The 22,784-nt window shown below is 47.8% G+C and overlaps 3 protein-coding genes across 12 annotated transcripts in view; 1 reads left to right on the top strand and 2 right to left on the bottom strand.

Annotated features, from left to right (window-relative positions):
* Positions 1–453: 453 nt before the first annotated feature.
* KCTD6 (potassium channel tetramerization domain containing 6) lies at positions 454–9,543 on the bottom strand. 2 transcript variants are annotated; one of them, XM_064156950.1, is made up of 4 exons: positions 9,098–9,543; positions 3,061–3,170; positions 1,831–1,898; positions 454–1,707 (listed from the first exon to the last, which is right to left on the bottom strand). In XM_064156950.1, exons 2-4 carry the CDS (start codon positions 3,085–3,087, stop codon positions 1,212–1,214), a joined length of 591 nt encoding a protein of 196 aa, XP_064013020.1. In that variant the 5' UTR covers positions 3,088–3,170; positions 9,098–9,543; the 3' UTR covers positions 454–1,211. The 2 variants fall into 2 exon arrangements, with proteins under 2 accessions (XP_064013020.1, XP_064013019.1); XM_064156949.1 differs by having other exon boundaries at positions 454–1,898.
* A 155-nt stretch (positions 9,544–9,698) lies between these two features.
* On the top strand, positions 9,699–15,065 carry PDHB (pyruvate dehydrogenase E1 subunit beta). Its single transcript, XM_064156948.1, has 9 exons — positions 9,699–9,850; positions 10,064–10,171; positions 10,240–10,302; positions 10,386–10,421; positions 10,504–10,789; positions 12,226–12,336; positions 12,920–13,011; positions 13,490–13,631; positions 14,340–15,065. Exons 1-9 carry the CDS (start codon positions 9,716–9,718, stop codon positions 14,483–14,485), a joined length of 1,119 nt encoding a protein of 372 aa, XP_064013018.1. The 5' UTR covers positions 9,699–9,715; the 3' UTR covers positions 14,486–15,065.
* Positions 15,066–15,602: 537 nt separating this feature from the next.
* PXK (PX domain containing serine/threonine kinase like) overlaps positions 15,603–22,784 on the bottom strand; it is a 55,541-nt gene continuing 48,359 nt past the window's right edge. For 2 of the 9 annotated variants that reach the window (XM_064156941.1, XM_064156942.1), the window contains exons 18-19: positions 20,382–20,473; positions 16,618–16,708 (exon numbers count right to left, since the gene is read on the bottom strand). In XM_064156941.1, the coding sequence (XP_064013011.1) occupies positions 20,418–20,473 (56 nt within the window). In that variant the 3' untranslated portion in view covers positions 16,618–16,708; positions 20,382–20,417. Of the gene's footprint in view, positions 16,709–20,379; positions 20,474–20,750; positions 20,786–22,727; positions 22,780–22,784 lie in introns of those variants that run through there. The other 7 variants (XM_064156945.1, XM_064156947.1, XM_064156943.1 and 4 more) reach the window with 4 other exon arrangements.

The following is a 22,784-nucleotide window of genomic DNA, read 5'->3' as shown; positions in this document are numbered from 1 at the left end:
GTACAAATGCCTCATGCAAAACACTTTTCCTACGGTGAGGACAGCTGAAACAAACTCATTAATATAGGAAGGAATCACACAGAATTCCTTAGATTGGAAAAGACCTCCAAGCTCATCGAGTCCAATCATTAGTTTCACACTGACAAGTCCTTGACTAAACCAAATCCCTCAGCACAACATCTAAGCACTGTGAATCACTATGATTGGAAAGGACCACCAGGATCATCCAGTCCAACCTTCATCCCAGCATCCTTCATCACTAGACCATAGCTTCAAGCAAACAAAATACCTCAGTAGCAGAGGAGAATGGAGCCCTACCAAAGCATCTGAACTACTCTGCAGCACAGAAAAAAACAAAGTTTGGGTAAGGGTTTTTTTTGTTTGGTTGGGTTTGATTAATTGATTGATTTAAATATGAGAGTTTCAGAAGGCACAAAAGAAAATACAGAATGCTAGTTTGTATTTCAGACTTTTATTAGGTTGTTGCTGGCAGGCATTACACTTGGGAATAATATTGCACCAGGCATTAAAAATAGGAATTCTACCACAGGGCCATTTTGCATTTAGAATCCAATATAAATATTTCTAATTGTATTCCATGGCTACAGATAATATTTGGTTGCTTGACTTATATGCATAGAAAGAAACAGTTGTCATAACTGTAAGAAAACTGTACTTATCAAGTACGTTTAAAGGGTAGGATTTCCTTTCCTAGAATATTACAATACTGTTTATTGATTTAGAAACTAAATTAGTCTACAGGACAGCAGCTTTTTTCCCCAGCTGCATTTTCAATTCCTTTTGTTTGCTCGCTCCCAGTTTCATGGCGTTAGATGGATTAGAAACCGTTTCCACGGAGGTAATTTTAGCACTCTTGAAGTTGTGTCAGCTAATTGTGTTAATGACACAAAATACCCTATCGTACTAATTCCTTCAGACTCCCTCTTTCCAACAAAAAAAAAGGTGTCTTGACTGAACAGGCACATGCATGGTTTTGTTTTTCTTAACAGGACAAAAGGACAGAGCTGCTAGAGAATGAAACTCCTCCAGTCCTTGCTGATAAACAATAAATAGTCATATCAAACTAAAAAAAAAAGACCCAAACCAAAAAGCCCACAGTGTTGGGCTCTGATTAAAATCCAGACTCTCTCTTGGCTTTCACTGTCCCAGTGAAGTTGCTCCCGGCTGCAGGGGCTGCAGTGGAGTCAGCATCAGTCATCTGTTTTGCGTGCCAGCCTACAGAAAGTCCAGTTGTGCTCCACTGTGTTTTCGTTGGCACGCTCGCTCATGTGGTGGACTCTGGTGTTCCTGATCGTGAAGCCCTGCTTTGTGATGTACTCCATCAGGTGGACCCGCAGCGACACTTCCTGGTGGTAGTCGCACGGCCCAAAGGTGAAGGACACCTGGCAGTCCCTGGTGTCCATCATGTGCTTGTTCCACTTGGTGAAGTGGTTGGAAATGCCTTCCAGCAGCGAGTGGACTTTGGTGGTGATAGTGAGCTGCGTGATGATAACCGCCACTGGGTTGGAGTACTTGGAAAGCTTCCGGGTGCTGGACAGCTCCACCACCTCCTCAAAGGTATCCACGGGATACAGCGGCTTGGGGTCGTTGAGACACTGAATCAGCGGTTCGATCTGATAGAAGTCTGCCTCCTTGCGAAGCAGGTCAAACTCCTTGAAGTCCAGTGGCAAAGTGAGCTCTGAGGTCCTTAAAAAGTTAAGAACATAACGGAAAAGTGGTCCATCTCTGTCAATAAAGTAATTGCCCTGAGAGTCCCTGGCGGTGGGGAAGTCTCCCCTGAACATGGCCCCGAGCATCGAGTCAGGATACCTCGTTAGAGTCGTGAGGGATGTCGTGTACATGTGTCCACCCACATTGAGCGTGACTGGATCAGTCATCTAGAAAGAGAGAAAGGCAGAGTTTACCAAGCTACATACAAAGCCAAGAGCTTGAAAACTGCAGGCTCTGGAGGGAATCAGGCTTCTCCCATTTGAAGCCTTTCAGTGGTGTTTAAACCTGACCAAATCCAAGCCACCCAGCAACAAGGCACAACTGGCAGCCAGACAGGACGACACTTAACATTCAGAATGCACATTTCCAGCAGGCTTTAGAAATGTTAACAACTGAGCTGCTGTCACAGAAGCAAGTTTTGCATTTGGGCAACGAGATTTTTCCCTGTTCTACAGAAGGGGAAATGAGAACAGAGAATTCCTGAAGAACAAGTTAGTCTGAATCGAGGCCCATCAGTGTTCCCTACTTTACAATCTGTCTCTTATTCTAGAACAAATAAAAAAACAACCAAAAAAAAAAAAACCAAAAAGAGGAAAAGAAAAGTTAAAAAAAAAACAGCTGAACAAATGTGCAGCCTCTTCCTCTCCCTCAAAACAAGGTGACAGTGCGAGGTTAGACACGGGACCAAGAGCTCATAATCAAACCAATCTGTGCTCTTATTAAAACAAGCAGATAAAGAACTTGCAGCTTTTTACCCTTAAAAAGAAATATTTATTAGCAAACTGCCATGCTGCATTAGAGGAGGTTGCAAAGCACAAACCAGCCTGCATTGGCTTCCAGATAGCACAGGAGGAAGCAAAAGAGAAAGGAACATAAATCCCATCTGGCCACCAACCCTAACAACTAGGACTGAGGCCAGCCAGAGAAAAGAGACATATGCACAGCAGCAGAATGTTTAGAGAAAGAAAAGAGACGAAAAATAAGATGTGTTTGTCTAGTCTGAGACAGGGTTTACAAGGAAGATTTTTCTTTATAAATAAAATGACAAAGCTCTTAAAACTACATGCAGGAAGCACAAACTTTAAGCTTTTGTGTGTTTGTAAAACAGTAACAGTGAGCTTGAGGCATCAGTCAAGCATTCATTGATTGTACCTAGGAAATACCAACCCCTGCCTGCAAACAACACGGGCGGTGAAGCGCTCCAGAGGATGCAAGTCACCTGCTGTAACGTGCAGAACTTCCCTCCTCACATGACTGATGCTCTGGAGCTACACAAGACAGACCTGCAAGACCTTGAAAGTCCAGCTGAACTGCACAGCACTTACTTACCATATATCCCCAGTCTCCATTATCCATCTGTTCAGTTGCTTGAACTGTGATGCTCCAAGCTGAACAGAAGGCTGCTGAAAGGCTACCAGATTCACCTGCTATTAATCCCCCTGCAGGAAAAAGCACACACAAAGAACAAAACATGACAGACCATCAGTACCTACAAGGACAACGAGGGGAATGCTTTCTAATCAAAGGCAGGCTCTCTGCCAGGAGAACATTTAGCTACAAAGCCTCGGCAGCAGAAGAATCTGCAAACAAGAGCTTTTCCCTCATTCTCCCAATACCCACAGGACTACCTCTGGAGCACAGAGGCCATCACTCCATCAGCTGTCTGCATATCTGTGTCATCCCAGTTTTGTTAAGTAACAACAAGCAATGTCCCTCTGAGGATAACACATGTTCACAAATGGACTACCTTTCACCTGGGAAACTGCAAGTGCTCTGAAAGACAGACAGCCCTTTGCAATTAAAGAGTTTATTTAGCCACCACTGAGCTCATACACGTGATCCACTAATGTCAGCCAAGATTCCCATGCTCCAGTTTCCAACTGCACAGAGGAACAAATCAAACACCAAAGTCAATGGACAGTAAGGTGAGAAAAAAAGATCTCTCTGCAGAATTAATAATTCAGTAGTGGAGAACTGCAACTGATAGGAGAACATCAATCTACAAAGAGCGTGGGTAGACTTCACAGACACATACACACTGTCGAAAGCAAGCTCCTCAGGGACAAGCCAGAGGACACGAAGCATGTCCTCCACAATGCTCCAACAAAATCTATTTGAGAAGTGGTTCAAGCTCTAACTTCCCAAAAGATGCTGAACTGCTGACTTGCATAACAAGAGGAGTCTCTCCACATGACTATGGCAAGGGAAATCCACAGCCCAGGTTATGCAACTCGAGGGGGAGGAAGCAGTGACCCCAGACACCAGAGGAGATTTTCCAAAGGTGGCCTTCAGCCACGTCAAGCAGTGCATGGACAAGGAAGGCAGTCAGCAGGGAGCCTTTATCCTCTGCCCAGAGCCTGCCTCTCTGCTAGAACTGCTGAAAACTTAGGTCAGTCTGTCTTAAGTAGGGTACAGCTTCGCAGCTTTGTTTGGTTTAACATCTTAAGAGACCACAGTTACCAAGACTTCTGCTTCCATCCTCTTTACTAGCAAACTCTAACACAGAATCATCCAGCTAAAAGCAGAATCAAAACTTAGCCAAGCCAGAGCCCCACATTCCAAAACAACTGAAGGTTCACAGTTCATTCCCAACCAAAAACATTACTTGCCCTTCTCATTCCTGGCAAATGAGGTTGGTCTCGTTCACCACAGAACAAAGCAGCACATCCCACCTCTCTGGGCTCTGCTACCCTGCCCAAACCCACAGACTGGCTACAGCAGCATCCAGCAGGTCAGGCCTCCAGGGGCCAGCAGCACGAGCACAGCCTCAGCTGCATCTCAGATGTATTAAAAAGTAAGACAAACCAAAATGAGCATATGAAAATCGGGAGGTCAGACAACAGGAGACTAAGGAATACTGAGACACAAAACTGGTCATACCAGGATCCTGTTTTCTCAAATTAGAGATGGAACCTGCCTCAAGAAAGCACATTAAACACCCCCCTGAGAGCAGATAAACCCGGAGCACCAGCTCTTTTGCCAGCCTCTCTAATTACTTCCTTTTAACTGCTCACAAATCAAGAAGAGAACCCATTCAAGTTTTCTTTCTTCAGAGCTGCCGTTCACATACAGCTCATTAACTTTTATCAATAGCCCAGACCTTTCAAATGTTAGCACTTACAGGTGTTATTCTGTTCAAGTACAACACCTGTATAACCTGCAGAGGCAATAAAAGCATAAAAGAGACTGGCATAGGTTTCTGATATTCAAGAGCAACATTTGTTTGCAAGCAAAATGATCCAGCCAGACAGAAACTTCACTGGTGATGATGGCAGAATATTTATACATTCAAAGACAGACAGATGCTCATCTGAGTCATTTGAACTGGGGGACAGAGAGATGCTAACCAAAACAAGATCCTAAGTCCACACTACAGAAGAATCAAGACTTCATCAGGGAGAGAAACAGATGACATCACTCGTCTGTACAAGGGCCTGAACTAATCTTTAATCACAGCACTGCTACTTAACACCGGAGTGAATGATTTAAAGAGCAGTGAGCTGAAACAAACCCAGCACTTGACATGTAAGTGGCACTGAGCAGTCTCGCCGGCCTTTGTGTGAGGACCCAGGATCATCAGGCACACACAGACCTCCCTGGCACAGCCAGCGTTGGAGCAAGATACTGAGAGTGGAGATCTCAACCACCTGCTGCTACCCTGATCACCCTGGGAGCTCTGAATTTCTAAGCAACTTCACAGGCAAAAATAGCTCCGTTTAGGCACAATCTGAGATAAGGATGAGCAAACCACAACCCAGCAAAGGTGGGATGTGTGCCCTTCACGACATAAGCCCTTTCAATAATGCTTTAAGTTCTCCCTGAATTAAAGGCATTGATGCATCAGTAGGGGTGGGCAGGCACTCACACCTTCCATACCCTGTGGTAGGTAGCATCAAGCCAGTCCTCGTGTCACACAACACACTGCACAGAGAGGCAGCCCCACTAATGTGCCCATCCTAACAGCAGATAACAAATGACAGGCAGGCATATCAGCCTGCTTTTGATAACCACTAGAAATAGTCATTTAAGGTGAAATCCAGCTGAACTGCTGACACCACCTAGGCCAAACAGGGCATAATCACTGAGAGCAGAAGTGGCACCGAACATGCCAAACCACAGTCCTGCTTTCACTAAGCTGCTTCTTGAGCAGGGAGAAGCCACCAGCATTAAAACAGCCAACACAGCTGCTGCCACAGCCCTGCCCCAAGCACACCCACAGCTAGAAAGGCACAATGAGAAAAGGAGTACCTTGGAAGAAGAGCACTCATCATTTTGTACTCAGTACACCAAACTGGGTACCTGCATTTCTTAAATGCCTACTCTTAACTTCATATCTTATAACTCAGAGTATTACAAGGCAACACTATTGCAACAGGTAGCCCCACTAGCTTCAACAGAGCTTCTCCCAGAACAGAGCTACTAACGTGCAACCATTTTGTGAGCTGAAATTCAGAGACAGCAAACGACAGGCAGCTGAACATCTGCATCTGTGAACGTACAAATCAGTTCAGGACAGGCCAAAGGATGCCAGAAGCCCTGCCAAGCTTTTGCACTGCTGGGACCACATGTACTGCATGTGGTCGAGGCCACAGGCTACACACTGCACCTGGTGTCATACACAGTCACTTGAAGAAAGAGAAATACACCCAACAGTTAAAGAAGTCAAAGGTATGCACCACTTCATATTTGCTCTGAACTTCTTTAATCTGTTTCTTTCCACACAGAGGGATGGATGCAGGTTATATCAGCCCACTAACTCAAGAACCCCTGAGGAAAAAACACCTGTGTGAGTTGTTAAAATGATAATGGATAAGTGGAGCAATGAATATCTCTCAATTCATTTTAGTGTATTCTTTGCCAAAATAACAAAGCTTGTGGCCAGCATGACAAGGGAGGTTATTCTGCCCCTGGACTCAGCACTGGTTGGGCCACACCTTAAGTGCTGTGTCCAGTTCTGGGCTCCTCAATTCAAGAGAGATGTTGAGATGCTGGAACGTGTCCAGAAAAGGGCAACAAAGCTGGTGAGGGGCCTGGAACAAACCCTATGAGGAGAGGCTGAAGGAGCTGGGGATGTGCAGCCTGCAGAAGAGGAGGCTCAGGGCAGACCTCATTGCTGTCTACAACTACCTGAAGGGAGACTGTAAGCAGGTGGAGTTGGTCTCTTCTGCCAGGCAAGCAGCAACAGAACAAGGGGACACAGTCTCAAGTTGTGCCAGGGGAGGTCTAAGCTGGATGTCAGGAGGAAGTTCTTCACAGAGAGATTGGCATTGGAATGGGCTGCCCAGGGAGGTGGTGGATTCATTATCCCTGGAGGTGTTGAAGCAAAGCCTGGCTGAGACACTTAGTGCCATGGTCTGGTTGACTGGATAGGGCTGGGTGCTAGGTTGGACTGGATGATCTTGGAGGTCTCTTCCAAACTGGCTGATTCTATAAACAAAATAGTTAAAGGATTCACTTGTGGCACTAGACCTGAATGAACAGTTTGGCAGCAACAGCACAACACAAGCTGTATAAGCTCAACAGTTACTTTAGAATCCTAAGTCAGTACAGTCGTTAGGAATGGGCTGCCCGGGGAGGTGGTGGAGTCGCCGTCCCTGGAGCTGTTCAAGGCAAGGTTGGACGTGGCACTTGGTGCCATGGTCCAGCCTTGAGCTCTGTGGTAAAGGGTTGGACTTGATGATCCATGAGGTCTCTTCCAACCTTGGTGATACTGTGATACTGTAAATTCTACCAGTGGCAACTTCAAAACTGAAGAGCAATGCTAGGACTCTACTTGCAGAGATAAATACACTTAGTATTCCAAGCTCAGCGAGCTCCCCATCTTTCACATTAGATCTCCAAAGATGAGAAGCAACTCCTACCCCCAGCAGCGTTATGCTGTACGTGGAGAGGCTCTCTGCTCCCCAGGCAGTCCTAACTCTTCAAAAGCAAGTTTTCATTTAAAATCATTATCAGTGACTCACCAGAACTGACAAAAACTAAGCTAGCACTGGTGATGTCTGCACTCCACCAAACAGCACAGCAAGATGACAGGCTGCAGAGCAAATCTGAGGCTCCAGCACCGAGCTACCCTAACCAAGGGAACAAGGAGTAGGCAAGCTCTTAAAACAACCAATGAACAAACCTTCTAGTAGTTCAGCAGATTGGCTTCACTGAAGAAAGCATCCATCACCTGCCACACCAGGTCAAGTTTATAATGACTAATACAGTTTATTAAAAATAATCTTAGCTCTTGCTTTCCTTTAGCTGACTTTTACTAATAACTTAGTTCTCACCTCAGGCAGGAGGGAAAAAACATCAGCCACTCAGCATTTTCACTCCTTTATGTCTGCTTTACCATAAATTCCAAACTTCCCTCCCCTGAGGAGCTCTGTGACATCCTGGTTTAAGTCCAGATTCCAAACTTTTACTTGAATTGAAGCTTGTTTGAAGAGCTCATGTCCCACTTTTCACTTTGTGCCTCCTCTCACATGTATCTAGCCTGGTCCTTTTGCAGCAACTCAAATCATCCAGGCTTTCAGCACCCATGCCCATGGCTGGGTTTTACCCATGCACTTTGCCTCCTGTAGTGGTAGTCTGCGTGTGGAAATGTGTCTCCAAACAGTTTTGGAAGGTAAGACGTCAGAAACGCTGAGCTCTCCTGCACGCACCAAAGGGGCTCTACACGGACCAAGAAGTGAAAGCAAGACAGGGGCAAAAATCCTTGTTGTGAGCCCCCGGCACAGAGGGGCTCAGGCCTGCAGCAGGAGCCAGGAAGTGTTAATTTCCATCACAGAGGAGCCAGAGAGCTCACGGTGGAAGAACACTCCCCAGGATCACAATGATTCAGCAAAGATGCTGGAGATGAACCCAGACGTTTTGGCTCTGCCCTGCAACTGACCCACAAGCTCACACCCTCACCCCCACGCCAAACCAGTGCCCCAGCTCTGCCTCCTCCACCCGCTAGGGCAAGAGGACTTTTTCTCTCTCTCCAGCGCGGGGCAAGACCCCTGTGCCTCAGACCCTGCCCTCCAGAGCACAGCGCCAGGCACGCCGGCGCTCTCCCTGTCCATCCCCCGAGCCCAGCCGCGAACACGACCCAAGCACCGGCTGCCCCATCCTCATTCTAACACCGGGGACCCGGCATCCTGCCCCGCAGCCCTCCCCGGCACCAAACCGCCCCGGGAGCCTAGTCCCGCGCCCTGCCCCTCACGGGGGACGCGGCCACCTCGTCTGACCGCGCTCCCCCATAGAGGGTGCGGGCACCCCACCCCGTGCGGGCCGCGGGCGCCCAGCGCCTCTCCGCTCCCTCGAGCCTGGGCTGGCTCGGGGCGCCCAGCTCCGCACCCGCCCATCCCGGGATGGCCCGGTCCAGCCCAGCACTCACGGGCGCAGCTCCCGGCGCGGAGGCAGAGCCCGGCGGCAGCGGCAGCGGCAGCACGGACGAGCGAAAGCGAGCCCAGAGCGGAGCCGCTGGCGCGGGCGGAGGCGGGGCGAGGGTGTGCCCTGACCGGGCCACGCCTCCCCCGGGCACACCCCCGCCGCTCTGTGCTGCGAGGGGCTGTGGGGGCGCCCCGGCGCCGCCCCCGTTCCCCCCGGAGCCGCCAGCCGGTGTTTGCGCTCAGCACCCGCCTGGGCCCCGCAGCCCGCTACCCAGCTGCGGAATCACGAGGGGGGTTCGGGGGCGCCCGGCCTGGGCAGCGCCAAAAGGCGAAGCGGCGGCTGCGGGAGAGGCGTACGAGCGCGGGCCATGCGCCTCCCCGCCAAGGCAGGGCGGGGGCACGGTTCGCCCCAGCCGGCTCGGGTGCCGCGGGTGCCGCCGCCGCTGCCGCCGCCGGGAGGGCGGAAGTGACGAGCAAGCCCTGCGCCGCCCGCTTCCCGCCGCGGCGGGGCCGCTTCTCGCGAGAGAGGGGGGGCCGCGGGCGGGGCGGGGCGCGCGGGGCGGGGCCTGTCGTCACCGGCGGCGCGCGGCGCCCCCTGCCTCGCGCTAGAGGACACCGGCAAGATGGCGGCGGCGGCACTGCGGCACCTGGCGCCGGTGGGCGCCGGCCTCGCCCGCCTCTCGCCGCAGGGCCGCGCCGCCGGGAGGCTGCTGCAGCCGCGCAGGGGGATCCGCCTGTCCGCGCCAGCCGCCGTACAGGTACCGGGGCCGTCGCTGGGAGAGATGCCCCCAAAGGGTGTTCGGGGGAAAGGTGCTTGTCCCCCTCACGGGAAGCGTCCGGCTCCGGCACTGCGGGGCGGCCCGGGGGCGGGCGGGCGGTGAGGCGGCTCCCCGCGTCCTTGGCGTGTGGGGAGCCCGGCGGCTGCGGGCCCTGTCCCCGCCCTGCCCAGCTGTGCGTGCCTCGCCTGGCAGGTGACGGTGCGGGACGCTCTGAACCAGGCGCTGGATGAGGAGCTGGAGCGGGACGAGCGCGTCTTCCTGCTGGGCGAGGAGGTCGCCCAGTACGACGGGGCCTACAAGGTATGTGGATGCCGTTTCCGGGCCGGGAAAGGGCCGCCGTCGGTCCCTGACTCCTCTCTGCCCTGCAGATCTCCAGGGGTCTCTGGAAGAAGTACGGGGACAAGCGGGTGATCGACACGCCGATATCGGAGGTGAGGCTGCCCTGTCTCCTGTCCCGGTGGCCCGTTCGTGAGCCCCTCTCGTCGCGCTTACCCCGGGTCTCCTTGTCTTTCAGATGGGCTTTGCGGGGATCGCTGTCGGCGCTGCTATGGTTGGTAAATTTGCCTACTTCTGATCTGAACGTTTAAGATAAACATTTTTAATGCGGAAACTTACTAATGTGTGTTCTGTAGGCAGGGTTGAGACCTGTGTGTGAATTCATGACCTTCAACTTCTCCATGCAAGCAATCGATCAGGTTATAAACTCGGCTGCCAAGACCTGTTACATGTCTGCCGGATCGATCGCTGTGCCCATCGTCTTCCGGGGCCCCAACGGCGCATCGGCTGGAGTGGCTGCTCAGCACTCCCAGTGCTTTGCAGCATGGTATGGGCACTGCCCGGGTCTGAAAGTTGTTAGTCCCTGGAGCTCAGAAGATGCCAAAGGTCTGCTGAAAGCATCAATCCGGGATGATAATCCAGGTGAACATGAACAGCTCATGGCAATACCTAGTGCTTGGTCCTGAGAAGAATGTCTGCTTTCTGCTCCTGCCCCATTTAGAATGACGGCAAAAAGGCTGTCAAACCCTGAAACCCAACGCTGCTTTATTGCAGCTTTAGGGTACTTAGAGAGGCACAGAAGCATTTGCTCTTTTCCTAACAGTCACCTGCCTTGCCAGCAGCAGACTAACTTTGTGTCATTGCCAGCTTACATACCTTTACGGTTAGTTTGGTACCAATTAAGAAACTTAGAAGCATTTAAGAATCACAGTATCACAGATTCATCAGGGTTGGAAGAGACCTCACAGATCATCAAGTCCAACCCTTTGCCACAGAGCTCAAGGCTAGACCATGGCACCAAGTGCCATGTCCAACCTTGCCTTGAACAGCTCCAGGGACGGTGACTCCACCACCTCCCCGGGCAGCCCATTCCAGTGTCCAATGACTCTCTCAGTGAAGAACTTTCTCCTCACCTCCAGCCTAAATCTCCCCTGGCGCAGCCTGAGGCTGTGTCCTCTCGTTCTGGTGCTGGCCACCCGAGAGAAGAGAGCAACCTCCTCCTGGCCACAACCACCCCTCAGGTAGTTGTAGACAGCAATAAGGTCTCCCCTGAGCCTCCTCCAGGCTAACCAATCCCAGCTCCCTCAGCCTCTCCTCGTAGGGCTGTGCTCAAGGCCTCTCACCAGCCTCTTCGCCCTTCTCTGGACACGCTCAAGCATCTCAATGTCCCTCCTAAACTGGGGGGCCCAGAACTGAACACAGTACTCAAGGTGTGGTCTAACCAGTGCAGAGTACAGGGGCAGAATGACCTCCCTGCTCCTGCTGACCACACCATTCCTGATGCAGGCCAGGATGCCACTGGCTCATGTTCAGGCAGGTATCAATCAGCACCCCCAGATCCCTCTCTGGCTGGCCGCTCTCCAGCCACTCCAACCCCAGCCTGTATCTCTGCATGGGGTTGTTGTGGCCAAAGTGCAGCACCCTGCACTTGGAGCTATTGAATGCCATCCCAAATCTATTGTAAAGGGGTGAAAAAAATATGAAGATGAGTCAGGAGGAGTTCCTGCCTTATGTGACTCATTTTTGAAGGAATAAAGGTGACAGATACAGAATGTCATTAAATGGCAGGGCAACCTCTGCCTTTGTCACACACAGGCATGCAAAAGGTAAGGCTTCTGTAAAAGTAGTAGTTCTGCCAGGGATCTAAAGTTAAATTGCCTGATCTCATTTAAGCCTTATTGTAGACAATCTTCTTAATACTTCAGCACTGAAGTAATGACTCTTGTTTAAGTGCTTCTGCAAACGTACTCAAATCCTTGTTGCCTATATCCTGAGCGAGCCTGCTGCAGTACCACTAATCATCACGACATTCCTCTGCCTGCAACTGTACACATTAATCCAAGTATGTTTTCTTCCAGTTGTGTTGCTGGAAAATGAATTGCTGTATGGTGTTCCCTTTGAAATGTCTGAGCAGGCACAGTCAAAGGACTTTGTTGTTCCAATTGGAAAAGCTAAGATAGAAAAGGAAGGTAAGCTGAGGATAGTTTCTTTCCTGATTAACTCAACTGCTTGGGGGCTTTTTTTAACCTCTTGGCTATTCAGAATACTGCTGTTGTGTGGCCTAGAAAAGTACTTTGAATGTCTGATGTTCAAAGTTATTTTTATCTAGTAGTAGATCTTACTGATTTGTTGTCTGTATAGGGAAAGATCACCTGGTTCTCTGTAACTCATCTATAAATATACCCTTCTAAAAGCTTTGTTGTGTAGCACAGAGATGAGTAGATGACTGAAATGGCTGATTTTTCCTTACCTTAACATGTAATTTTTGTGCAGAATGCAGAGATCACAGTAATTTATCACTGAATTATATGAATGTTTTAAAAAGGACAATCTGAGAACTGTATTAAGTATCTCTTCAGTTCCCTGAATTAAAAGGTAATGTTTGTGTCCCTCTGCCGTCACTCTTCATGCTATAAAACATGGGGGCAGAAAACTTAAGAAATGCACACAAGGAACTTCAGTTTCCCAAGGAAAGGAGCCCAAGGTCTAGAAAAAAAGCTTTACATCTCAAGAGGTTTGGGGTTTTCCTTCAAACACTTGTTTCCATTGTAGGAACTCATGTTACATTAGTGTCACACTCAAGACCTGTCGGACACTGTTTGGAAGCAGCTGCTGTACTTTCCAAAGAAGGTGTGGAATGTGAGGTGGGTGAAGTTTCTCTTTTTTTCTGAAGTGGGAAAATGAGCAGAAGGTCTTGTTCAGGCTCTGCAGAACTTCAGTGTATCAATTACAAGCTTCTGTATTTGCTAAACACCTCAACAGTGGCATGTGCATGTCATGTTTCTGCACTGGACCTACCTTTTTGTCACAAAATGAAGGCAGAACTAACGATTCTCAGGTTGGCCCAGCTGTGTGGTCGGCAGAACAGTGACACTATGTATCAGTGTGGCTGTACCTCAGTATAGCAATACCCACCTGGGATTTTCCAGGAGCCGCCCCAAAACTGTTCTGCAGTCTCTGCCTGAATAAAAAAAACGGTTAATAACATTTCTAACTTAAGTCCTGTCTTTGAAGTCAGAATAGACAGAGGTGCTAAAGGGTACTGTACCCAAGCAATGGTAACCCGACAGGCTTGGATCATAGCAGAACTCAGCCAGCCTGCACTCCTTTCCCTCTGCCCAGGTCATCAATCTGCGAACCATTCGACCAATGGACATCGAAACAGTGGAAGCCAGCGTTGTAAAGACAAACCACCTTGTAACTGTTGAAGGAGGTTGGCCACAGTTTGGAGTAGGAGCTGAAATCTGTGCCAGGATCATGGAAGGTATTGAGTTTTGCAGTGTACATGTTGGTCTCTTCTCCTAGTCTAAATCCTGACAACGTTGTGATAAAGCCAGGTGAAGACAAAACTAGTGGCTTATATCTTGGGAATTAGAGCCTAGCTGACTTGCTTCAGACATTTTCATGGGGTGGAAGAGAAGACTGAGAGGGGATTTGATAAATGTTTATAAATATCTGAGGGCTGGCTGGGAGTGGTGGGGACAGGCTCTGCTCACTGCTCCCTGGGATAGGACAAGGAGCAATGGGTGTAAGTTGCAGCAAACGAGGTTCTGCCTCAACGCAAGGGGGAACTTCTTTACTGTGAGGGTCCCAGAGCACTAGAACAGGCTCCCCAGAGAGGTTGTGGGGTCTCCTTCTCTGGAGACTTTCAAGGCCTGTCTGGATGTGTTCCTCTGATCTGTGTTAGATAGGATTGTCCTGCTCTGGCAGGGGGCTTGGACCTGATGATCTCCTTGGGTCCCTTCCAACCCCTAACATCCTGTGAGCCTGTGATCCAGCTCAGCTCCTGTTAATAAGTAATTTTTACGCTGGCAACTTGACTGTGCAAGCAGGATGGAAACTTTAAACCATAATGCATGGAGATAAACGAGCAGTAACAGCTACAGTATCAAAACTGTTTCAGTTGAGTAAGATGGAGAGATGAGGAACAAACCGTAGTGCGTGGCAACCTGACAGCTGTCTTCTGTTTCAGGACCTGCCTTTAACTACCTGGATGCTCCAGCTGTGCGTGTTACCGGTGCAGATGTTCCTATGCCTTATGCAAAAATCTTAGAAGATAACTGCATACCTCAAGTCAAAGATATAATATTTGCAGTGAAGAAAACTTTGAACATCTAACTTGTAAATATCTGTTTTAAAGACCTGCTTTACAAAAGCATTAATGTTGTAGGGGGCAAATTGTATGCATCATTTTTGCTGTATCATTACATGAACTTTTGTACAGTGGGGAAAAGTACAGTGACCTCCCAGAATATTTATATGGGTTTATCCTCTAAGCCACAGGTCATATAAACAACAATGTGGTAATGTTTGTTTGTCCAGCAGTGCAGGTGGGTCAATGCTACTGTATGTGGGGAAAATCTCAGTCTAAATCCAGAGCAAGATAAAAATTCCTTCATTTCTGCTTGGCTTGTCATTACTGGCTGTAGTGAGCAGGAGAAGGCCTGGAGTCCAGCCCTGGAATGGTGTAGAGCTCTCTGGGAGCCTATGGTTGCAAGGGTTGTCAAAGGTGCATGATGCAACTGGAATGGATGCTTTTCATTAACTGCAACTGCACAGAACAGCTTTAAATGCCTGTGGTATGGACTCATAGAGGGCTATGGCAAATTTGAAGAGCACTCTCCTTGTGCAGGAAAGTTATGCACAAGAGTTTAAATAAAAGTTCCTCATCCTCTTCAGTAAGTGATGGGAAACATTACCTAGTTGTTCTTTTATTAGCTGCCACAGGGTGATAAGATACTTGCCCCAGTGCTTTGCTTTTATGTTTTGGGGGTTGGGGTTTATTTCCAGCTCATTGCTAACAAAGGCACACTCAAACTGTAGTTCTTACAGTGCAAAATAAGTTGTTTTATTCAGCTGCCCTGTGTCTGGCTCTGAAGCAGCAGTTGTGTAGGTTGTGCTGGAAGAGCTGAGAAGCAGTCACAGTATCCCTTTTGGCAGATCACCACGTACCAGAGTGCAGTTTTGTTCAGCAGCTTCTGGTACAGAGCGCTGCCTGGGGGAGTCTGTGCAGCGTGGCTTGCTCTGTTACCCCAGCAGGCTGCCCCCTCCCTGGGCTGTTGGAGAGGAAACACTTACCTCTTGTCAGTAGACAGAAGAGCTCAGGTCCTATTTCAGTCGAGGACCAGGAATACCTTTCAGAGTAGTGCCTTCAGCATAAGTGCTGCTGGGTTCCCAGGAAGCCTGGCTTGCAGGTGCAATGCTAGCTGAACAGAGTCACCACCACACTGCTGAGGGAATTCCATTAACCTTTTAATAAAAATGACTTTGAGTATCACAGGTTACATGAAACTTTGTACAGACATTCTCTGCATAGTAACAAACACTGATGTACTTGAATTTAAAAAATGGATTATCTGTAATCCTTTAAAGTGCAATTTGTCTAAAGTTTTAAATCAAAAAGGATCTTTCAATAAAGTTGAAGCAGTAGAATTAACTTGAAGTAACTTTGCCTTTAACTAAATCAAGAATAAGATCTCAGTGCCCTATTAAACTCCCATTTTCAACTGTTTTGTCATTTAAAAACACTTTTCCCTTAGAGTTACAGGTAGATTATCCATTTAAACAAGTCTAATGAGACAGCATTTTTACTCCACCAGCAAATATGGTGGCAATAAGATTTAATTCTCCAGGTCCCTCATCTGTGCAGTATGCTTTAAAGGTGTATATGTGTGGGGGGGGGGTGTAGATCATCCAAAATTTGCTGATTCAATGCAACCAGAATGAAGATGTCTTAAAAATCCAGGAAGAGTTGAAAAACTGAGCAGACTAAAACTACAATTCTGAAATTGGGAAAAAAAAAGGGTTGGAACAGAGCTAGGAAAACTGCATTAATGCACCATGGACATTCCTATTTTCAGGTTTTTATTCAGCTATACAAAAGTTGCTGTACTCCTGGAAACTGTAGCTAGAGAGCAGAGTTCCTGAAACCAAATAAAGAACTTGGCACAGCATGGCAACACAATTCAGACAGGGCAGTGCTGCTACTCAAGGAAGGCTGAAGTTGGGATAAACAGAGCTACAGTGCAATTAGCTGCTATATACTGGTACATCAGTCACCAGTCAGGAGAGTCTTGTTCCAAGACAGCACAGGACGGGGAGAGAGAGTTCAATCCTGGTGTGGTGAGTGGCCTCAGCTGATCCTGGGAGCACTGTAGTCACAGGTCTGTGTTTTCTTCAGAGTTCCTTTCTGAAAGTTTTGAATGGAGCTGAGTAAGGCTCCTCGGCTTGCACTGACATCAGGCTGAGGGCTCGGCTGCATTGGCACCTCTGTACTTGGAGGAGGAGGAGCTGCTGGTGGCAAGGGTGGTAGTGGTGGTGCTGGGGGTATCGATGATGCTCCTGTTGACAAGAGATGTAGTTTATGTCAGGAAGGTTCTGCTGCAGAGGAGTGCAGCTGCTTAGCTGGACTTCCATCAGCCCTGCACTAGTCACACCATTCCCTAAATGCCAGTGGAGTGTGAAGAATAGAATGGATGAAAAATGCCAAAGTGATCAGATCCCTCTATCTGCAGGTGAGCTGTGTCCTCTGAGACACCTCTGAAATAGAGCCTGAAGATGCAAAACATGAATCAAATGTGACCTTGCACTGAGGGAATTGGAGACCATTTAACAAGACTCCCTGGCTTCAGCTTCCCTTGTTTTGCCCCAGTGAAGCAGTTTGCTCTCTGAGTCATGAACAGTAACCAAGACTGGAAGCAAGTCTCACTGCCTGCTCTTACTTACATGATGAATTTTGCACTGTAGAAGAGGACCACATCAGTGTAGTATTTGTGATACTCCATTTTAAAAGTACTAACTGCAGATAGAGTTTTCTGGAAGTGTTTTATGCTTGCACAGTACCACCAGACTTTCTCCAACTGTGTAACAAATGCTTGTTTCACAGGCTGAATGAATCACAGCCATCTGCCACTCGCACCTCTTGCCTGCCTCTTATGTTCCCACCAGTCACATTTGCACTCTGGCCCTTGCTTCCTACCCCAGTCACATCCATCTCATGCCGCTCATCACACCTCAGCCTCCACACCCACCTCTGGGAAGCCAGAGCCCACAGCAGTGCAGGCAGGCAGCTGGCCCAGCAGCAAGGGCCTGCATGGAAGTGCTTGCTAACAAATGGAGGGAAGAGGCATCGTTGTCTGCAAGCAGTGCTCTCAGACAACCTGGTCTTGTGCAGCTCTGCTGCTGCACATTGCACCATCCTTTCTACTCAGGTATTAGCAGAGATACAGGCAGAGCAAAGGGCTGCAGAGATGACCATCTGCCATGCCACAAGATGCAGAGGTGGAACTTGTAAGGTGATGACCTGCTGCTATATGGTGAATGATAGGCCCTGTCTTGTCTCAGATATTCTGGAATGGGTAGGGGCACAACGATTAACATCATAGAACTATTCAACACTGAATTTTAACTGTCACCTAGATCATAAGTTACTGCACAGTAAGATTAGAGAGACAAATGGTATCCATAATCTAACTTGTCTGGTAGCTCTAACCTACAAAGAGGAATACACTGCTAAGTAGCAAGACCTATGACACTAATGGGAAGCAGGCCTTTGGAGAAGGACCTGGGAGTGCTGATGGACAAGAAGCTCTCCATGGAACAGCAATGTGCCCTTGTGGCCAAGAAGGTCAGTGGGATCCTGGGGGTGCACTAAGAGGAGCGTGGCCAGCAGATCAAAGGAGGTTCTCCTCCCCCTCTGCCTTGCTGAGACCTTACCTGGAATACTGTGTTCAGTTTTGGGCTCCCCAGTTCAGGAGGGACAGGGATCTACTTGAAAGAGCCCAAGGGAGGGCTAGGAAGATGATGAAGGGGGTGAAGCACTGCCCTGTGAGGAGAGGCTGAGGGACCTGGGGCTATTTGGTCTGGTGAAGAGAAGACTGAGAGGGGATTTAATCAGTGTTTATAAATATCTGAGGGCTAGGAGTCAAGAGGGAGGGGACAAACTCTTCTCAGTTTCAATCTGTGATAGGACAAGGGGCAATGAGTAGCAACTACAGCACAGAAAGTTCCACCTCAACATGAGGAAAACTTCTTTACTGTAAGGGTCACAGAGCACTGGCACAGGCTGCCCAGAGAGGTTGTGGAGTCTCCTCTGGAGACTTTCCAGCCCTGTCTGGATGTGTTCTTGTGTGACCTGCACTAGATTCTATGGTCCTGCGCTGATAAGGTGTTGGACTTGATCTGTGGAGGTCCCTTCCAACCCCTAACATCCTGCGATCCTGTGATGGACAGCAAAGCAAATCAACATGGGGCCAACCATCAGTCTGGTTAGTGGAACAGAACTGCTTGCTAAGAGGTAAATAGCAAGCAGTTAAAGGACATTATGCCACATGAACTCTAGAGGCATCTGATGAAGGATAAAGTTGTTACTGAAAACAAGAAGCTGGACAAGTTCTTTGTGCTCCTCCGAACTCGTCACTAATGGTCACTCTCAGAATAACAAGTAATAGGTAAAAAACAGCAGCTGTAATTAAAAGAAGCATTTATACTAGATGGAAGACAGAACTCAAAGCTCCCTCATTTTCTCTTCATACCAGTCTTTGAAGCAAGACTTCTCCCATATGGAAGCAAGCTCAAAATGAAAAGTATTCACAGAAAGCATCCAATTTTTGCCACACACTAATACATGCTGTGTTGTCACACTTCTGACTCTTCAGGAGAAATTCTCAGTGGCATGAAAACTTTCTGTGACAACACAACATGGAAGCACATATTGGGCTCATCTTGACTCTCCTCCCTCCCACAGAAAATGTGCAAGCCCCAGTAGAAATGTCAGAGGTCAGCTGAAACAATTTCACATGCCTGTTGCATGTGGATCAGCTTCTCTCTTAAACAATAAAAACATTACACAGCATTAGCACAAATGGAAATAAATTGCACATTGATGTCTTGGGGCCATCTACCTTAGCCACATCTACTTTTCAGACTAGGCAAAGTAGGTCTGGTTATTAATAGAAATACTGAAAGACCATCCCCTAGGTTTGGAGGCTGCCTGTCTCTCATGTGTGTGCAGACTGACAGCAAATCAAAACTTGACACTTTGCCAAATGAAGAACAAGACCAAGACCAGCTCAAGTAAGCACTTCTGTGGTTCAAGTGGTCAGAAGGACTGGCATACCAACACTACCACCAAACTGATCAACTGCTGTGGAAGAGCCAAGACCATAATCACAAACAGCTTCAAAGAGATGCAAGAACTGCAGAGAGTTTGGGCTGGAACTGCAAAGCAAGACTGAAGGCACTATGCAAGTAGCTGTCCAAGATGCAGAAGGGAACAACTGTGACAAGAGCAGACAGGATTCCACATGGAATATGACAGGGAGTAGCATGCAGAGAAGGAAAGAGCACATTTGCCAGAGGAGGAGGCAAAAAACCCCACAAAGGGCTGGAATCACTAAGTATTATTAGGCCAAAATTCCATTTGTTATCTCCATATTTTGATGTGGGACAGAAAAGCTAGGGAAGGTCACCTTCCTCCCTGGAAACTTGCTAACTTCCCCAAGACTCACTATTACTGAACTGAGCTGCTGATATCACACAGTAAAGCTCTTAGGAGAACGATTATAAGCAGTGGTACTCCTCCACTTGAGTTCTCCCTTAAAACACAAATACACAGGTTTTAGAAAGGTATCTGACTAGCTATGAACATTATGGACTGCACCTACATGACTGTGAAAACCTCCAGTTCTGTCTGAGTTAGTTAATCAAAGCCAAGCTGTCCTTCCCTTTCTGACTTGAGGCATGGCTGCAAAGGAAATCTTAGTTCATGCTCGTGTAGCCAAATGCAGCTACACCTACAGATTAAAATGTTCTGTGCAATAGTGACTTTTTCCTCCTGTATTTCCAGGAAAGCAATCAAAAAACCAACCCACCAAACCAATAAACACCACATTTGAGACAAAGCACTCAGACCATTCCAATATATATATATATATGCTGGAACACATTGCCTACCAACACACATTTTACTCATTCATGCAGCTGTTAAGAACAAAACACTCAAACAAGAACTTACCAAGGTTTGGTTTTTTTTTTTACAGGGACATTTTTGTTAAAAGAGTGTGTTAAAAGGAATAGGAAGGAAATCAGATGCTGTAAACTTGATGCCTGAATTGAAACAAAAACTTCATTATGATTTTAAAGTGACAGTAATTGTGCAAACAGCATTAAATACTTGGCTGAGAAAGGGGTGCAAATAAAGTCATTTTAGTGGTAGAGTTTTTAAAGATGCTGTATTTCATTAAAGTCATCCACATGGATATTCAGATCTGGGTTTTCTTTTCCTTCTAGTCCCTCCCATTACTAAGCAAGTCCAAGATTTGCACTGGGCTTTCCCATGGAGAAACAGAGCATCTTTAAAAGAGATAAATCAGCATGAGCTTACTTTTCTGAATATTCACGTTCAAAATGATGCATGCTCTATTGAAAACAGCAGAGAAAGAGAGAGGACACAAGTTAATCACCCAGTTTCTCGTGTCAAAGGGAGAAAAACAGATACTGTTAGCTGAAAAGTTACTACGGAAAGCAACACGTTCTTGGGCACCGACAAACAGGGGGAGAGAGGATCCACTGTTTTGTGTTACAGATGGAATGGTTTAGGCTGGAAGGGATCTCAAGGATCATCCAGTTCCAACCCCCTGCCATTGGCAGGGACACCTCCCATTAGGACAGGGACTTTTTCTGGTTCCCAATAATGAACCACAGTTTTCCACGCTACAAAAGCATTATTGCACTTGAACAAATACAACGCACATACTTTCAACTGCACATGCCATAATTCAAGCTTTACAGGATTAAAGTGCATTTAGAGAGATTGAGCAAGAGACCTGCAGGAGGGTTAGCCACAGAATCATAGAATCAACCAGGTTGGAACAGACCTCCAAGATCATCCAGTCCAACCTAGCACCCAGCCCTAGCCAGTCAACCAGACCAGGGCACTAAGTGCCTCAGACAGGCTTTGCTTTAACACCTCCAGGGATGGTGACTCCAGCACCTCCCTGGGCAGCCCATTCCAATGCCAATCACTCTCTCTGCCAACAACTTCCTCCTAACAGCCAGCCTAGACCTCTCCCAGCACAACTTGAGGCTGTGTCCACTTGTTCTGTTGCTGCCTGCCTTGCAGAAGAGACCAACCCCACCTGGCTACAGCCTCCCTTCAGGTAGTTGCAGACAGCAATGAGGTCTGCCCTGAGCCTCCTCTTCTGCAGGCTGCACACCCCCAGCTCCCTCAGCCTCTCCTCACAGGGCTGTGCTCCAGGCCCCTCACCAGCTTCGTTGCCCTTCTCTGGACACCTTCCAGTACCTCAACATCTCTCTCGAATTAAATCCATTCAGTTCCAGGAACACTTTCTGTTGAATTAACACCTGTGCCTACACCAATGCTGCACAGGTCAGAGACACTCAAGAAGAGCCCTTACTAAAGCATTCAAACTGTCTTACAAAGAAGTAGAGGGCAGAGAAGATGCACCACCTATGAAACAGGTTCTGAAGGATTCAGGACAACTGGCACAGAAAAAAGTCATGTCCAACTCTGGAAGTTCTCACAGGGAAGCAAAAATGGCACCCTCCAAACTTCTCTCTTCTCTAAAGAGAGCTCATTGGTATTTTAAGGGCTTCTTTTACTTAGAGAATATGGAGTCAAGTTCTAAATTACTCACAGTGCTCTGCACCCCTCCAGATCCCAGCCACAGCTCCCAACCACCAAGTAAAATAACAGATTTCCAAAGAAGCAAAGGATTGTGCAAGTGGAGAAAAAAGAACCAAATATTCAAGAGAAACATCAGAAAAAGTGAGAAGTTGCATCAGAATCACTTGCCACAAGCTCAAAAAACCCCCCCCCACATTTTAGAGATGTTACTTAGCCAAGTATCTGCAACAAAACCAGCCCAAAACATTCTAGTGAAGAAGAATCTGTGTGTCTAGCAGACACCTTTCTACTCAAAGCAGCTCATGCCTTCAGCCCTACAGCTGTGCCTGTTGTTATGAAGACCACTGAAGCCAGAGATCAATTTGTTTCTTAGGATGTTTTGCAGTGACTATACCAAGCACTGCTGCAAGCTAAACCTCTGTTCAGAAACAAAGCACCTCCCCCTGAATGAAGTTCCTTCCTCAAGGCATGTTAGCCTGAAGCCTGTTCCCCTTTAGTCAGTGTCTCTGGCTCTGCACATACCCACACACCTCGCTGGTTTGGCTGGTTACAGGACAGAAGGGCAAGAGCTTCTGCTGGGTCCACTTCTCCACACCAGCCTTCCATTTTCCTATGCACTACATCAGCAAGCTGTTTGGAGGTGCCATGATTCTAATGTAACAGCAATCAAAGCAGAACAACAGACTCAAAGCCCTCTTTTAAAAGTCAACTCACCACACAAGCAATTATGGTTTAGAGGTAAATGTCCTTAGTAAGCACCAGGAAACTGGA

This window comes from Pogoniulus pusillus, chromosome 16 (assembly GCF_015220805.1).
Source record: "Pogoniulus pusillus isolate bPogPus1 chromosome 16, bPogPus1.pri, whole genome shotgun sequence".
Taxonomy (NCBI): Eukaryota; Metazoa; Chordata; class Aves; order Piciformes; family Lybiidae; genus Pogoniulus; species Pogoniulus pusillus.
This window is presented reverse-complemented; position numbering and strand designations above follow the sequence as displayed.